Raw genomic sequence first — 17,211 nt, forward strand, 5'->3', positions numbered from 1 at the left:
AGTGGTCTCTTTCTTGTGGGAATATGGTTTGGGAGAATCTCAGATATAACACTCGCATGGTACCTCTCTCCCCCTGTGGAACCAAATTCCCAAATCCAATTCACTTCTGCAGGAAACCTCGTCGTAGTACACCCAAATGGGACTACTGCTAACACCATATACGATTCAGCAGAAGGCGGTGCTGCAACTTCTGCTGACATGCAAGATGATGGCAATTTTGTGATCAAGGACTCCAACTTAGTGTCTGTGTGGCAGAGTTTCAACTATCCAACCAACACTATCTTACCGGGCCAAAGCTTGCTGAGTACTAAAACCCTCTATTCCAAGGGCATAGGACCTTCAAACTACTCGTTGGGAAGCTTCGTGTTACAAATGCAAGATGATGGCGACTTGGTGCTCAAAGCGTACAAGTGGTTAGACCCTCCATACTGGTACATTTCAACCATAACCTCCAATGTGACTTTGGTGTTTAATGTTACCACTGCTCTCATGTACCTCGTCGGCGGCACTGGGAACATCTACTCTATAACCAACACCACTCCAACCCCGGTGGAGGATTATTACCATCGTGCCGTAATAGATGAGAATGGGAATTTCCAGCATTATGCATATCACAGAAGGAACGGGAGCGGGTGGAGCAGGGTTTGGAGAGCAGTGGAGGATCCCTGCAGAGTGAATGTTGTCTGTGGTGTGTATGGCTTGTGCACTTCTCCTGACAATGAATCAGTCAAGTGTCAGTGTATTCCAGGTTATATCCCTTTGGATGATCAAGATATTTCAAAAGGGTGTCGCCCACCAGCTGTCATCAATTACTGTGCAGAGAACAACTTCAAGCTCCAGGTCTTTGACGACACAGATTTCCATTTTGATACTCATCTTGTTAGGTTAGCTGGTGTTGACTTCGAAAGTTGTAAGAAGGACGTAATAGATGATTGTAACATTGTTGCTGCAACTTATGACCATTCCACCTCAACATGTGCAAAGAAGAGACTGCCCTTACTGAATGCTAGAAATAGCTCTTCTTCAAAGGGACTGAAAGCACTGCTTAAGGTTGGTAACAGGATTGAGTCTGGAACATATAAACATCCAAAGAAGAAATTTTTCAATGTAAGAGTCCTCTTGAAGGTTCTTGTTGTAGTTACTGCAACTCTTGCCTGTTTCTTTGGTGCCCTTGCTGTCTACTATCATCCTTTCACTCGGAGACTGACAAGAAAAAAGAAGCATCTGAACGCAACAGCTATCGGAATCAACTTCAGAGAATTTACCTTTCAGGAGCTGCATGAAGCAACAGACGGATTTACTAAGATTCTTGGAAAGGGAGCTTCTGGCAGAGTGTACTGTGGTGCTTTAGTGATAGATGATGCAGAGATTGATGTAGCAGTAAAGAAACTGGAAAAGAAAAAAGAGAAAAGTGAAAGTGAATTCACGACTGAGCTCAAAATTATTGGTCTTACCCATCATAGAAATTTGGTGAGGCTTTTGGGCTTTTGCACTGAGAGTGACCATCTGATTCTTGTGTATGAGTTGATGCCAAATGGCGCCCTCTCTAGTTTTTTGTTTGGAGAGGGAGAAAGGCCTCAATGGGGGCAGAGGATTGAAATGGCTCTTGGAATCGCACGAGGCTTGCTATACTTGCACGAAGAATGCAACACCCAAATCATACATTGCGACATAAAGCCCGAAAATGTGTTACTTGATGCCAATTACACAGCAAAGATTGCAGATTTTGGGCTGTCGAAGCTTTTGAACAAAGATCAAACTAGAACAAACACTAACTTAAGAGGAACGATAGGATACCTAGCACCTGAATGGCTAAGGAGTGGACCAGTAACTGCTAAAGTTGACATATACAGTTTTGGGGTTATGTTATTGGAGATTATTTGTTGCAGGAGGCACGTTGAGATTTGTGAGGATGGAAAAGACAGTGAAGATTATGATTTGGTTCTTTCAAATTGGGTTTTAAGGTGTGTGGTGTCCAAGGAACTAAAGCTAGTGGTGAGAAATGACTCGGAAGTTTTGAATGATTTCAATAGGTTTGAGGAAATGGCCTTGGTTGGACTATGGTGTGTTCATCCAAATCCTGCTTTAAGACCTCTGATGAAGCAAGTTATGCAAATGCTAGACGGAACCGTGGAAGTTGGTGTTCCTCCTTTGGTTTATGAGCAGATGATGGCAGATCATGGCCTGTAGTTTATCCCTGCAGTGCTAAAGCTTCCAAAATAAATCTCTCCAATGATTCTTCAAGCTTTTCACTTGATCCAAAAGATATATATGTTACCATACGATGATTTTCAGTTTCATGTATAATCTAAATAGGGTACTCTTGTTGTCTACTACTTTAGAAAGAGAATTATTCTTGCAGAAAATAGGTTTAACATTTATTATAAACTAGGCATTGAATGTAACCTGCATAATGCACGAATCATATTGCCATATGTATATAAATAAACTATTGCTTAAAATGGACCAGAAGATTAATTTAATGACACTTTTCATCAATTCGGAACCATTTTTTAAAAATTAAAAGTACATTATGAAAAGTATTTTACAAAATGTAAAAGAAAAAAAGGTGTAGAAAGTAAAAGTCCATTCCATAACTTTCTCATGGCTGCTACTTCAAATCTAAAAATACCTTCATAAATATTTATGTTGGAAATTTTTTTCTTATATTTCGGATAGGATGTTTCCGAGAATATTTTCCAAATCTAAAATTACTTTCCAAAGTATTCAATCTATAAAATATTAAAAATAAACAAGTGTAGAAATTCTTATTATAATTTCAATAAAGGATAGTTTGGGGGGTACAACTTTCTTGTATTTGTTTCTAGCTTGTGTTCATGGGCTTTACGGGGTTAGGCCCTTAGCATTACCAAAAGACAAGTATTTAATCCCTGCAACGCAAAAGGTCACCACCATAGAGATGTTGACATACACAAAGGTTAGCTTGAAGAATAAATTACTTTTATATAAATAAATAAAGTCTTCCACTGCATATATATATATATATATATATATATATATATATATATATATATATATATATATAAACTATTCACCCCACCAGTTCTCCTCTTCATTATATCTAACTCCACGATTAAATTGTTGACAAAGCTTAGTCAATCTGACGCCTAAAGTCTTCCACTACATAATTGCCGTGAAGTATCCTGCCAACTATTCATGATGCTCATTTAGCCTATGCATGAATGAATGTATATATCATCACGATACAGCTTTAGTTTTGATTGCATTGCGTAGCTCTTTCCTACCAAAAATGGCTATCCAAATTCTTCTCTTTGTTGCCTTCCTTCTATGTTCCTTTGCTTCTGGGAATGAGGTTAACTCAATCCAACTGGGGTCCACCATCTTGGCTGGCACCGATTCATCTTGGCGATCATCCTCTGGTGATTATGCCTTTGGATTCTATCGCCTCACTAGTGGACGCTATCTTGTTGGAATTTGGTTTGACAAAATTCCAAATAAAACGTTAGTTTGGTCTGCAAACCGTGACAACCTAGTTGAAATTGGATCATACATCAATCTCACACGAAGTGGGCAGTTTGTGCTCCAACCTCTCAACGGGGCTTCATTTCCCATCTACGAAGGAACAAACACAGCATCAGCAGTGATGCAGAATGACGGGAATTTCGTCTTGAAGAATGCACTTTCTAACGTTATATGGCAGAGCTTTGATTCACCCACGGATACTCTTCTATTAGGCCAAACTTTGAATGCCAGTCGAAAGCTCTACTCCAATGCCAATGGATCAGTTGACTACTCAACTGGACAATATAGTTTGGAGATTCAGCAATCTGATGGCAACATTCTTCTTAAAGCTTACCGGTTCACGGATTCTGCCTACTGGTGGAGTGGCACTGCCCAAAACACAGGTGTGAGAATTATTTTCAATAGCACAACAGCTTTTCTTTACGCGGTCAATGCCACCAATCAAATTATATATGACATGATTACCGAGGTAGAGGGTGCAATCGAAGATTACTATCACCGTGTGTTGGTGGATGACAAAGGAAACTTTCAGAAGTTGATTTACCACAAAGAAAATGGAGATGAGTGGAGATCTGTCTGGCAGGCAGTAAAAGAGCCTTGCACTGTGACTGCTCTTTGTGGGGTGTATGGCTTCTGCAATACAACTGATTCTGAAACCCATTCATACAGTTGTGGATGCTTACCTGGCTATACTCCTTTGGATCCAACAGCACCTTCCAAGGGCTGCTATCTCAGTGAGGTCAAGGACTTGTGTCCTGCAAATTCTTCTGGCTCTAACTTTATGGTGGAAGCGAAAGAGATCCAAGATGCTGATATACCAAACGAGGGCTACGTTTCTTTTGATCTAGTAGTCTTGAATAACATGGATCTGGATGGATGCAAGAAAGAATTGTTGGATGATTGTCTCTGCATGGCTGCAGTTTCAAAGGGCAGTGATTGCTATAAGAAAAAATGGCCAATTATAAATGCCGTAAGAACCATCCCTAAAACTAATAATAGTGTGATACTGGTTAAAGTTCCTCTGGTTGCCAATGATAAGGAATCATCATCTTTGGTTATTTTGATAGTGGCTCTCATCTCTTGTTCACTACTTGCTGCATTGTTTGTAGCTACTACCATATATCATCACCCCGTTTTTCTGTATATCTTACATAAACAGGCACCACCAAAGCCCAAGCCAAAGCCGATGGATATCAATCTGAAGGCATTTTCATTCCAACAGCTGAGAGAAGCAACAAACGGATTCAAAGACAAACTTGGTCGAGGAGCCTATGGTACAGTGTATGGTGGGGTTTTAAACTTGGAGGATCAACAGGTTGATGTTGCTGTCAAACAACTTGAGCAAGTAGACGACCAAGGTGATAAAGAATTCGTGACAGAAGTTCAAGTTATTGCTCTCACTCATCACAGAAATCTTGTTGGGCTATTGGGCTTTTGCAATGAACAGAGTCATAGGCTTCTGGTCTATGAGAAAATGGAAAAAGGAACACTATCCAACTTCCTTTTCGGGGAAGGGGATAAACCCAGCTGGGAGAGTAGAGTCAGAATTGTGCTTGAAATTGCAAGAGGCTTGTTATATCTGCACGAAGAGTGTGACAATCAAATCATCCACTGTGATATAAAGCCTCAGAATGTTCTGCTTGACTCTAGTTACACTGCAAAGATCTCAGATTTTGGACTGGCAAAGTTGCTAATGAAGGATAAAACTCGAACAAACACCAATGCTAGAGGAACAGTGGGATATATGGCACCAGAATGGCTAAAAAATGCACCTGTTACTACAAAGGTAGATATCTACAGCTTTGGTGTGATGTTGTTGGAAATCATATTTTGCAGAAAACACATCGAGTTGCATCAAATTGAGGATGAAACAATGGGTGATGACTTGATACTAATAGATTGGGTTATGTATCTGGCAAAAGAAAACAATTTAAGACCACCAGTTATTCATCATCTTGAAGTTGAAAGTGATATCAAGAGGTTTGAGAGAATGGCAATGGTTGGATTATGTTGTGTAAACCCCAATCCAACTCTTCGACCATCTATGAAAATTGTGGTACAGATGCTGGAAGGAAATGTCGAAGTGGGAGTCCCAACAATCGACTCATAGATAGCAAAAATGTTCTATAAAAATTTACATTAATTTTCATGTCTTCTAAATTTTTATAAGATTGCCTTGTCTTCTTCAACTTTTTGCATGCCATTTGATCGTTATTGTTGCTGAACACTGATTCTTCCACTTTGTACTCTGTATATGAATTTATTTTAAATTTAAGTTTAGAATAAAATCTATTGTAAAATTCTAATTTAACAATAAAGAAAAACACTTTTACTTTTACTCAAATGCTCTTTCGAGATAATATTTTATATACTAATTACCATCTCATGCATTTTACTTATATTTTCACCAGACTAATAACCAAGCATATTTTCTTTTTTTTATTTACAGTAAAGTTTATGAATGCTTTTGGGTTGTCCTTTTTCAGAAAATGATTACATGGTTAAAATATAAGCTAAGTTTAAGAATGATGATTCAAATTTATTAGCGAGTTTCTTTTACTTTGTATCGATGTTTTAAGATTTATCAGACAAATTTTCTTCTAGTTTAGAATTCTCTTGTATCGATCTTTCCTAGCTTTCGTAACATAGGATATCTTAGGTATTAGAAACCAACTTCTTAACCTCCAGCAAAATAACACATTTCCGAATTCTCCATCGACTTAACTGTTCTAATGAAGACCATAGATTTTAAGACCAAGTCATAAATACTGAATTTTGATAGAATTGAATCACAAGAAACTAGATGAAGAAAAGTTCAAAAAGAGATGCCCAATCATTCAACCTATCCATGATGGTAAACTTACGGAACATCAAACCAATCTTTTTCCTTTACGTACGAGAATGTACAAGATGAAACTTTTAGTGCCATTTTATGTCCATAAAATTCAAATGACTTTTCATGAGCCCACTTTCATTTTTTCTTCTGTTTCGGCTCGGCCTTGATTCATTAAACGAGATGAATGTGTGGAAAAGCAAGCCTTAACAACTTGGAAGTTTCATTATTAAAGTGGCAAATTGAATTGTCATATACACAATAATGACTACACTTATCAGTAGTTAGTCATTAATGGCCAGTTATATTGTCTTGGATTGGTTGCAAGTTTCATCCAACTAAAGTTAGCATGGCTAGAACAAGTCTAAAGAAGACTGCGCAGGTCAACTTCTTTTTTATTGCACCTTTCACTCACACCACATTCATTTCAAGCAATTCCAATGTCTTTGGCTATCTTTTTCCCTTCCATTCTCCTACTACTTTCATTTCTGAATGGTTTCCATGCCATTGTACAACCAAACACCAGCATCACTGCTGGATCAAACTCTACCTGGAAGTCACCCTCGGCTGATTTTGAATTTGGATTCCTCCATCTTCCCAGTGGTCTCTTTCTTGTGGGAATATGGTTTGCGAGAATCTCAGATATAACACTAGCATGGTACTTCTCTCCCCCTGTGGAACCAAATTCCCAAATCCGATTCACTTCTGCAGGAAACCTTGTGGTAGCCTACCAAAACGGAACTACTGCTATGACCATATACAATTCTGCAGAAGGCGATGCTGCAACTTCTGCCTACATGCAAGATGATGGAAATTTTGTCATCAAGGACTCCAACTTAGTATCTGTCTGGCAGAGTTTCAATTCTCCAACCAACACCATCTTACCGGGCCAAACCTTGCTGAGTACTAAAACCCTCTTTTCCAAAGGGGGAGGACCTTCGAACTACTCGTTGGGAAGTTTCATGTTACAAATGCAAGATGATGGAAACTTGGTGCTCAAAGCGTACCTGTGGGCAGACCCTGCATACTGGTACACTTCACCCATAACCGCCAATATGACATTGGTGTTTAATGCTACCACTGCTCTCATGTACCGTGTCGACGACGCTGGGAACATCTTCAACCTAACTGAAATCACTCCAACCCCGGTGGAGGATTACTATCACCGTGCTACAATAGATGAGAATGGGAATTTCCAGCAATATTCTTATCACAAGAGGAATGGGAGCGGTTGGAGGAGGGTTTGGAGAGCCGTGGAGGATCCTTGCAGAGTGAATGCTATCTGTGGTGTGTATGGCTTGTGCACTTCTCCTGACAATGAATCAATCAAGTGTGAGTGTATTCCGGGTTATATCCCTTTGGATGATCAAGATGTTTCCAAAGGGTGTCACCCACCAGCTGTGATAAATTACTGTGCAGAGAACAACTTCAAGCTCCAGGTCTTTGACGACACTGATTTCTATTTTGATACTCATCTTGTTAGCTTAGCTGGCGTTGACTTAGAAAGTTGTAAGAAGGATGTAATAGATGATTGTAACATTGTTGCTGCAACTTATGACCATTCCACTTCCACATGTGCTAAGAAGAGACTGCCCTTACTGAATGCCAGAAATAGCTCTTCTTCAAAGGGATTGAAAGCACTGCTTAAAGTTGCTAACAGGATTGAGTCTGGGACATCTGAACTTCCTAAGAAGAAAAGTTTTAACGTAAGAGTCTTTTTGAAGGTTCTTGTTGCAGTTACTGCAACTCTTGCCTGTTTCTTTGGTGCACTTGCTGTCTACTATCATCCTTTCACTCGGAGACTTACAAGGAAAAAGAAGCATTTGAATGCAACAGCTATTGGAATCAACTTCAGAGAATTTACCTTTCAGGAGCTGCATGAAGCAACAGACGGATTTACTAAGATTCTTGGAAAGGGAGCTTCTGGCAAAGTCTATCGTGGTGCTTTAGTAATAGGTGATGCAGAGATTGATGTTGCAGTAAAGAAACTGGAAAAGAAAATAGAGAAAAGTGACAGTGAATTCACGACTGAGCTCAAAATTATTGGGCGTACTCATCACAGAAATTTGGTGAGGCTTTTGGGGTTTTGCATTGAGAGTAGCCATCGAATTCTTGTGTATGAGTTGATGCCAAATGGTGCCCTCTCTAGTTTTTTGTTTGGAGAGGGAGAAAGGCCTCAATGGGGTCAGAGAATTGAAGTGGCTCTTGGAGTAGCAAGAGGCTTGCTATACTTGCACGAAGAGTGCAACACCCAAATCATACATTGTGACATAAAGCCAGAAAATGTGTTACTTGACGCCAATTACACAGCAAAGATTTCAGATTTTGGACTGTCGAAGCTTTTGAACAAAGATCAAACTAGAACAGTCACTAAGTTAAGAGGGACAATGGGATACATGGCACCTGAATGGCTAAAGAGTGCACCAATAACTGCTAAAGTTGACATATACAGCTTTGGAGTTATGTTATTGGAGATTATTTGCTGCAGGAGGCACGTTGAGATTTGTGAGGATGGAAAAGACAGTGAAGATTACGATGTGGTTCTTGCAAGTTGGGTTTTAAGGTGTGTGGTGTCCAAGGAACTAGAGTTAGTAGTGAGACATGACACGGAAGTGTTGAATGATTTCAAGAGGTTTGAGGAAATGGCTTTGGTTGGACTATGGTGTGTTCATCCAAATCCTGCTTTAAGACCTTTGATGAAGCAAGTGATGCAAATGCTAGATGGAACCGTGGAAGTTGGTGTTCCTCCTTTGGTTCATGAGCAGATCATGGTAGATTAAGGTCCTAAAGCTTTTCACTTGATCCAAAAGACTTTGATGAACTCATTGTTTCAATAATCTATGTTTGTGTGTTCTGTTTTTATTTTATTTTTGCTTAATGAATTTCAATAAAACTAAATGCCATATGTATGCAAATAAAGTATGCTTGAAATGGAAGAAAATTAACTATTGTTTCAGTTCAATTAACTAATATTGAGTGTTAGTTTACCTCTTCTTAACATTATTTTCTTTTCTACTTTATAAACCATTTTATCGATAAAAACAATTGGTAATGAAGATTTGAAAAAGTTACTTTGACACAAACTTTTATAAAAACATTCATATGATATTGGTGTAAGCGAGAGGTTATCGAAAAGCCGAGAAGTGTCATCCTGGAATCCTTTTGAGCAAGGAGTAACAATCAAAAGGAGGCAAAGTTTTATTGTAAAGCTGCTCCAAGGTGTCATGAAGGGTGTAGCTTACTTGCATGACCATGATAGATTGCACCAAAGTCTAGGACCGTTTTCTGTGGTTCTCAAGTATGGAATTATAAGCATTTATTTGGTTCAAGATTTTTCGTTTGGCTTATAGCTTTCACCCTAACTTCAAGTGTTTTTTATATGTTTGCAGCACAATTTCAGAAAAAGAAGGTTCTTATTTGATTCCTAGACTCCGGGATCTAGCCTTTTCTGTTAATGTCAGGTAAGGTAATGGTTTGTCGAGCTCTTGTGTCTTGAATTTACCTTTTGTTAATACATTGATATGTCATGAAAAAAATGTTGTATTTTTTTGATTTTTTTTTTCGTTATTTAAATGCTATTGAACTTTGATTGTGTGGCAGTAATGTGTTGCACTGCATATTAGTATAATCTGTATGACTTTTCTTTCCTTTTTTTTGGGATATAGTTTCATCTATTGTGCATTTCACATTTCTGAATTTCATAGTCCATTTTATGAGGTTTGGTTTCACTTAATTTATTGCTTTATTTGCTATATGCTAACATTCTACCTACAAGCTGAAGTAGTTTACAATACAAATATCAATACATATACTTACATCACTGTAGGTATACGGAACTAGATGATTCAGGACAGCTTTCAGAGGGGCTTTGGAGAAGAGCATCAGGTGCTGGTGCATTCACACAAATGGAGAAAAGAGCTTTTGGAATAGCTGATGACATGTAACTGTCAGAACTTGGGTCAATGCAGAAGTTTGTTTCGACATATTTTTCAGGTTACCTATTTCTTTTATGAGTTCCAATGCAGATATGAAGCAGGTCTTCTTTTTGCATACTTGGCTTTTGTTCCATTTTGTGAGGCCGGTGTAATGGATAGCCTATCATTGCAAGTAAGCTATGCTGCAATAAGACTTTGTCTTTGGTAACTCATTGTTCTTTTTTGTCAAAGTTTTCTTTGTTGTAAGACAATATCTTCACTTGTTTTTGTTGGTTGTGAAAATTAGAGGCTTCTGGAGAACACCTTCCAACTTGATCTTGAAGCAACACGAGAGTATGCTATCTTCCTGGTTTAATTTTGCACGGAAAGTCATAATAGACAAATGTTGCAGTGTTATTTGTAATCATATCTTCTCTTGGTTAAAGTATACTTATTATAGGCATGAGCTATATAAGAACACAAAAAAATAACAGACTTTGTAGGTTTTTGGGGATTTTGAAAACTAGTTTTTAATATTACTTCATGTATTTAAAACTCATCCACCTTCATTTTTTTTTTTTTTAATTTATCATATCAAAATTTGTACTTTATTCAGCTTGCCTAAAGTCTGCTGAAAGAATGTATTCAGGCTTAAACTCTGAAGAATAAGCTGTACTGAAAGTCTGTATTTGCTTTTCGACCATTCCTTCTCTAGTTTTTACATTTCCCCCCTTTGGCAGGTATTGTCTAGCTGATGACAGATTGGTAAATGTTGGTTGGGAGTTACTTCAGGTATTTTGGTCTGTTAGCATGGATAAGAAAGATGCTTTCTCATGACAAAAATTTATTATTTTAAGAAAATGAAACTAGTTTAAATATATTGATCGTTGAAAATCCTACGTAGACTAAAGATTTAATAATTTAAAGTATATAAATGATTGCAACTTTATCTTAAAAACTTATTCTATAAAATTGAGTTAAGTTTATAGTTCATTTCTTAATTATAATCTTAACATTATAGTGGTCAAGTTCTTTTTAGAGTGATGCAATCAAATATTACCATGCATGATAAAATTTTAAACTTTTATGATAACTAGTTTACAAATAATTTTTTGTTGATTCCTGATTGGTTGGCTGCCAACACCTTTTGGTTCCTACAAACAGGCTGTGAAATTAAAAGTTTGAAAATTTTGTTTGGATAAACATGAAAATTTTGTTTGAATTTCTTTCTTAAGAGATTAAGTCAATTTATACATTGATTTTCTTTCTTAAAAGATTAAGTCAATTTATACATTGAATGTGTTCTTAACTTTTTCAAAAATCAATATGTTCAAAGATTTACTTTGTGAAATTTTGAGCAGAAAATAAAAGAAACAAATGAATTGATCTTCATAAACGAAAGTTAGTTTATTTATAATGTAAATGTATAATAAATTGAAGTTCATGCTGTTCATCTTGAATTTCAGACAATGCTTAATGCTGACTTTTGTAAAAGACCAACTGCTGAAGCTGTTCTGAATCATCGGTTTATGACAGGAGCAGTGCTTTGAATGCACATGACTGATATGTGTTTATCAGTATTCTTTGTTTCTATAAAATGCTCCTCAGAATAGGAATATTAAAATGTATTGGTCAATAAATAGACCTTAAATGTATATATTCGGTCTTCTATTAATTTTTTACCTCTTAATATATATATATATATATATATATATATATATATATATATATATTCTTTTAACTTTGTTTTATCCTCTCACTTTCCATCATATTATCAAAACAAAACAAATGTATGTCAATTAAGCTAATTGGATAACAATTTAAGTTTTCTTTTTTAATTGGAGAAATTTGATATTATTTTTAAAATTTTGAAAATTAAATCAAAATAATTATAAAATAAGTAGGGTATGAAAATTAATTAAATTGCAGGACAAATTTTATAACATAATTATAACATAGGGTTAAATATGTTTTTAGTCCCTGAAGTTTAACTGATTTTTTGTTTTAGGCATGAAACATTGATGGTATTTCATCCTCTTAGTATGAAAACTCGTATTTTTAGTCTTTAAAAACAGACACCGTTAGTTTTTTTGTAATGTGGCTAACGGTTCTGCCATGTCTTCTCTCTACACTGCCTGCCACGTAGAATTTTTTTTAATTTGAAATGAAATTAACCATTTTAGCACGTTGGTAAGTTATCATATTGAATTTTAGGTCAAAATTGTTTTTTGCAATTGGGAAAAATGGCGTTTCTGGAAATGAAAAATTTTTGTTATCCTTCTTACTGATTGCATCATGGCCAGCCATTTGCACAACCCCATGCCGCTCCCTCCCGTCAACGACCTCACTTGCATTGTCACAGGCTCCACCAGTGGCATTGGTCTCGAAATCGCAAGGTTCACTTCCCTTTAAATCCATTTTCATGCTTTTAAATGACAGGGTTTTGTTTTTGGGTGTAAAAACCCGAGCTTTGGAATTTTGATGAACTTGGGTTATCTGAGGTGGGCGGTTGTTGAGTGATCATGGGTGAAAGGTTGGTTTTGGGAAGTGGGTCTGTCTTGGTTTTGTGGTGGCGGTTTTAAAGGAGGGACCTTTGCGGCTGGTTTTGGAGATGGGTTATAAATGATGTTTACCGTTTTGGTTACTGAGAAGCATTTGCTTCTTAACTTTTGAAATGAAAAAAAAAAAAAAAAGAGCAGAAGCTTCTGGTAATTATTTAACACTACAAAAATTTGTTATCCTTAGTGTGACGAATTTTCTTTTTGTATAATTTCCTAGTTTGTTGTTTGATTAAAATTTCCTTGTGGATGCAGGCAACGTAAGCTGGTGGAAGAGGTATTCTTAGTGCAATTGCAGCCTGGTTGGAAGAAGGGAACCAAGTTGATGTATTTGGAGAAGGGATATGAACTGGAAAATCACAGACCAGCTGATCTTGTTCTCTTTATATATGAAGAACTTCACAGAGTTTATACTAGAGATGGAGACGACCTTGTAGTGCTTCAGATCTGGGCTGCTACCGGATCCTCCGGCACTTGAAGTATTCGTGTTTATGGTTTTCAGAAACGTCAGTTTTCCACAATTGCAAAAAAACAATTTTGACCTAAAATCCTAATTCAATCCGATAACTCACCAACACACATGCTAAAATGGTTAATTTCATTTCAAATTAAAAAAAAATTCTACGTGGCAAACAGTGTACAGCGAAGACATGGCAGACCGTTAGCCACATCACAAAAAAACTAACAGTGTCTGTTTTTAAAGATTAAAAATACGAGTTTTGATACTAAGAGGATGAAATGTCATCAATGTTTCATGCAGGGACTAAAACCAAAAATCAGTGTATTTAACCCTTAATTTAATTGCATTTTTCATTTGGAATTTTTTTTTAAAAATGTAAAACTATATTATGAAAAGTCTATTCCAAAAGAAGTGAAAAAAAGGGTGTAGAAAGTTATAGTCCATTCAATAACTTGCTCACGTACTTGTTTGTAAGGAATTTCTTCCTACACCCCGTGTTTTCTTAAAAATCAAATCCTGCTGAAATTATAGTTTTGAATATTGTATAATCTATAAATATTTTATATTACATAATTTAAAACTCAAAAATATTAATTTTACATATTCCGTATTACAATTATTCATTTTGAACTATATAATTTGTAATACAAATTTATTTTCTGAATTATATAATTCATAATATAAATTTTATCATCTGACTATCATTACCATGCATGGAAGATCTCACGATCTTCATTATCTTTCATTTCTCTGCAGTGGCTTGCTTCTTGATTTCCATTTTTTCTTCATCTGTATGAAAAGCAAAAGCGCTACAAACAAAAAGCTCTAATCACATCACATTATTCATTCATTCATTGACGCCACGCTCCTCTGTCGTTGAATACGTTTTCTCTTTCACATGAACACTGACATATATAGTTGAAATTCAAGCAAAAACCACTCAATTATTGCTGCATAATTTACTTCATTTCCATTCAAATGCACTACCACTACCACTGCTACTTTTTCTCATGCTGTTATGAGGAAAGAAAAAGCAAACGTACACAAGATGGGAGTCATAAGATTCAGAAACGTTGAGAAAATGAAACGTGCCGTCGTCTAAAGTTACCTCCCACCGGGCCCCGCATCTTTGACCTGTAAACCATTTCATCATACGGCCTTCTGTATAACTTCCACAGCGGCAAGAACGATTCCCGACACACCCTCTCTCCGCGCCGGAAAACCATTCCCGCCGGCGATTGAAAAAACGACGGCCGAGGAGTGCGCTGCTGCACCGGCGTTCTGCTCGCCACTGACGTCTCCGACAGGCTCAGATACCAAGGCTTGAGGGAGTCGACGTGATGAGACACCGTGAAGGCAAAGCGCGAAGAGGAACATGATCCTGCATTCATCACGCTCCTTCCTCCAGTTAAATCCCCCGATGATGCATCCTCACCGTGGAAATCCAACGATGAAACCACCTTCGTCACTGCCGATAGTTCCACGAATGCCCCCACACCCTGCACCCGCAGCACACACAATCATTCACTCTCCCACTGCTTTGGAGTCATTGCTGAAAATGGATAGATTATTACCTTCCAAAAGTAAGGAAACAGCGAGGGAGGGTCTATGATAAACGCTTTATGCAGTCGCCCAGGGTAGTATTCCCCCGTTATCTTCAGTGCTCCCACTAGTAAGTTCGTAAAAGCAGATGCAGACCTGTAAAAGCCTACAACCAAACGCCTCCTTAACATACATGCTTCCTTCAAACATCGTTCAAACACACTGCCTAATTATATTAACATTTTCTATGTAATTTGAGAGTATCTTCTGCATGATGCAAAATTTAAGGAACTAGGGCAAGATATTCATAGTAATCAGTTCCATGAATACCATTCACAACATGGTACTATATATAGGAGTTTTGACCGTGACAGTTCATGGCCACCCAGACACATTCTGAGAGTGCCTTGTGAAATGTGAATGATTTTGATTGTTCTGAGAGAAGAAAATAATAATTTTTTTGTTTATATATATTAATGGATTGACATAAGTTCTCTTATGTAAGTTTGTATAAAATTTAACTTAGTTCAAAAGTGGGTTGAAGTACTTACTTGCATCGAAAAGCAAGACAAATTGCTGAACGTATTTTGGCATGGTCGAAACAGCCACCTCCATTGTAAAGACCAACAAACGAGTGAACCTAGAAAGAGAGAGAGAATCAACAGCGAAGAACCGCAGTTTAGTTCTACTGCAGTGTCTGCAGCAATGCAGATCATGAATTTAAGAAACAAAACGATTCTTCTCTTCTGTTTTCCGGACTTACATTTTCTGGGAATGAAACTTCTGATACTCTTGCTTCATCCGCAAAATCTGTTACACCATGTTCAACTCATTATTATTATTATTATTATTATTATTATTATTATATCATTATCTCACAATTAAACAACACCTTGAAGAAACTTGCAGAGTTTACACACACTCAAGTTCAGAAAAACCAGAAGGGAGATCACAATATAAGTTACCATTACAGGTCTATACTCATCGTCATGACCAGCCACGTACGCCAACCCATCAGCCAGTTCTCCTGAAAACTCATCTGCCACCAAATAATCTGTTTAAAAATAATTAACATAACAAAATTAGTAATGTTATGTTGAAGGAAAAAGAAAGAAGAAATCCCTTTGGGTGTGGAGGAAGATTCCTTCATCATCTATAGGGTGCATTTTTCTGTAAGACTTCATTCAAATGATCTAAAGCGAGAACAAGATTCTAGTTCGTTTTCACTTTCCTTTATATGTAAAGTAATAAGAAAGAAAAGAAGAATGTTAGAACAGCACTGTAATAATGTATATATCATAATTTACCAGCGCCTATGCTCTCTCTCCAAGAAAGACAAGCCCTGAGTTGCTTGGCAGCTCTTTTCACATTATCGCCCTTTGCTTTCAGAAATCGTTCCACACAAGCATAGTTGCAGAACTTCTCCTACTCGAAACAGTTAAGAACAAAAAACATGTTTGTATCAGACCCAGAACACCGCTTTGGAGTAATTCTCCTTCAAATAACGGCTTTTAGGAGAACACATATATATAAATAACCAACAAACCCAGCATACTTAAAGGCAAGAAAAAGTAATTAAAGTAAAAAGCGACCAAAACTGTAACTGTTTACTCTCAGCTCAATAAATTTTCCACTTTTAATCACAAAGTAATGTATCTGCAGAAAGAACAGTGAGTGAGTGGAAGAGGATGTGAAAGAAGAACCTGTTTAACAGTGAGCGGTGTTTGTTTCCTGATGAGCTCGAGAACTGCTTCAACTCTAGACCTGTCTCTCTCATCCTTCTTACTCATTTCGAGAAATGCCAACTTCACAAAGTGATGAGATAATAATATATATATATATATATATATATATATATATATATATATATATATGCAATACTCTAATATGATCAATCAGTAGCGACAACAGAAATAAATAATACATTGTCTTGAAGTAACTGGAGAGAGAGAGAAGAGTGAAAGAGATTGAAGGAAACACTGAATAAAAGAGGAAAAGAAAGGACGTGTTATATGTGTAGCAAAACGGCTGCTAAAGCCTTTTGGTTGGAAGCATGCTTGGTTGAAGAGTCACTGATATGGGAGAAAACAAAGGGGAAAAGTGAAATGAGTTGTGTTTTGTTGGTCAGCACAGAAATGATGGATACATATCCGACACTGATTTCATAACGGAAAACGACTGTTTAATCAAAGTAAAATGTTTTTTTAACAACATTTATTGACTTTTTGTTTTACATCTTTGTCTCTGTCAAAAAAGACAGAAGCGGTTTTGAAGTATTACAGAAAGTGTGTTTAAGTATGATCTTATTTATCAGAAATGTGATAATACGTGCATGCATGCATTCCTCTTGCACGCATCAGCAGCATTGAATTTTGGTGTTGACAGTTTTGTATATTGTGA

The 17,211-nt window shown here is 36.8% G+C and overlaps 6 protein-coding genes across 8 annotated transcripts in view; 5 read left to right on the forward strand and 1 right to left on the reverse strand.

Moving 5' to 3' along the window:
* LOC106776568 (G-type lectin S-receptor-like serine/threonine-protein kinase LECRK2) overlaps positions 1-2,388 on the forward strand; it is a 2,815-nt gene extending 427 nt beyond the window's left edge. Inside the window, exon 2 of the mRNA XM_022775710.1 lies at positions 1-2,388. This exon is cut by the window's left edge and continues 69 nt beyond it. Within this exon, the coding sequence (XP_022631431.1) occupies positions 1-2,190 (2,190 nt within the window). The 3' untranslated portion in view covers positions 2,191-2,388.
* A 674-nt stretch (positions 2,389-3,062) lies between these two features.
* On the forward strand, positions 3,063-5,736 carry LOC106776569 (G-type lectin S-receptor-like serine/threonine-protein kinase LECRK1). Its single transcript, XM_014664051.2, has one exon. The coding sequence runs from the start codon at positions 3,200-3,202 to the stop codon at positions 5,612-5,614; it is 2,415 nt and encodes an 804-aa protein (XP_014519537.2). The 5' UTR covers positions 3,063-3,199; the 3' UTR covers positions 5,615-5,736.
* A 705-nt stretch (positions 5,737-6,441) lies between these two features.
* LOC106777319 (G-type lectin S-receptor-like serine/threonine-protein kinase LECRK2) lies at positions 6,442-9,204 on the forward strand. Its single transcript, XM_014664892.2, has one exon. It carries the CDS (start codon positions 6,778-6,780, stop codon positions 9,115-9,117), a length of 2,340 nt encoding a protein of 779 aa, XP_014520378.1. The 5' UTR covers positions 6,442-6,777; the 3' UTR covers positions 9,118-9,204.
* Positions 9,205-9,432: 228 nt separating this feature from the next.
* On the forward strand, positions 9,433-11,801 carry LOC106776570 (cyclin-dependent kinase 5 homolog). Its single transcript, XM_022775626.1, has 7 exons — positions 9,433-9,635; positions 9,727-9,798; positions 10,164-10,277; positions 10,363-10,444; positions 10,559-10,605; positions 10,992-11,043; positions 11,718-11,801. Exons 1-7 carry the CDS (start codon positions 9,562-9,564, stop codon positions 11,799-11,801), a joined length of 525 nt encoding a protein of 174 aa, XP_022631347.1. The 5' UTR covers positions 9,433-9,561.
* Positions 11,802-12,475: 674 nt separating this feature from the next.
* Positions 12,476-13,527, forward strand: LOC111240573 (dnaJ homolog subfamily B member 1-like). 2 transcript variants are annotated; one of them, XR_002665994.1, is made up of 2 exons: positions 12,476-12,959; positions 13,065-13,527. XR_002665994.1 is itself a non-coding variant. In XM_022775792.1 (2 exons), exons 1-2 carry the CDS (start codon positions 12,547-12,549, stop codon positions 13,285-13,287), a joined length of 324 nt encoding a protein of 107 aa, XP_022631513.1. In that variant the 5' UTR covers positions 12,476-12,546; the 3' UTR covers positions 13,288-13,527. The 2 variants fall into 2 exon arrangements, 1 of the variants encoding a protein (XP_022631513.1); XM_022775792.1 differs by having other exon boundaries at positions 12,476-12,647.
* A 505-nt stretch (positions 13,528-14,032) lies between these two features.
* LOC106776572 (CRAL-TRIO domain-containing protein C23B6.04c) lies at positions 14,033-16,608 on the reverse strand. Of its 2 annotated transcripts, none has more exons than XM_022775767.1 (7): positions 16,515-16,608; positions 16,119-16,236; positions 15,783-15,865; positions 15,575-15,621; positions 15,363-15,451; positions 14,844-14,977; positions 14,033-14,768 (listed from the first exon to the last, which is right to left on the reverse strand). In XM_022775767.1, the coding sequence occupies exons 1-7, from the start codon at positions 16,599-16,601 to the stop codon at positions 14,334-14,336; spliced, it is 993 nt and encodes a 330-aa protein (XP_022631488.1). In that variant the 5' UTR covers positions 16,602-16,608; the 3' UTR covers positions 14,033-14,333. The 2 variants fall into 2 exon arrangements, with proteins under 2 accessions (XP_022631488.1, XP_022631487.1); XM_022775766.1 differs by having other exon boundaries at positions 15,777-15,865.
* Positions 16,609-17,211: the final 603 nt, after the last annotated feature.

This window comes from Vigna radiata, chromosome 11 (genome assembly GCF_000741045.1).
Source record: "Vigna radiata var. radiata cultivar VC1973A chromosome 11, Vradiata_ver6, whole genome shotgun sequence".
NCBI lineage: Eukaryota > Viridiplantae > Streptophyta > Magnoliopsida > Fabales > Fabaceae > Vigna > Vigna radiata.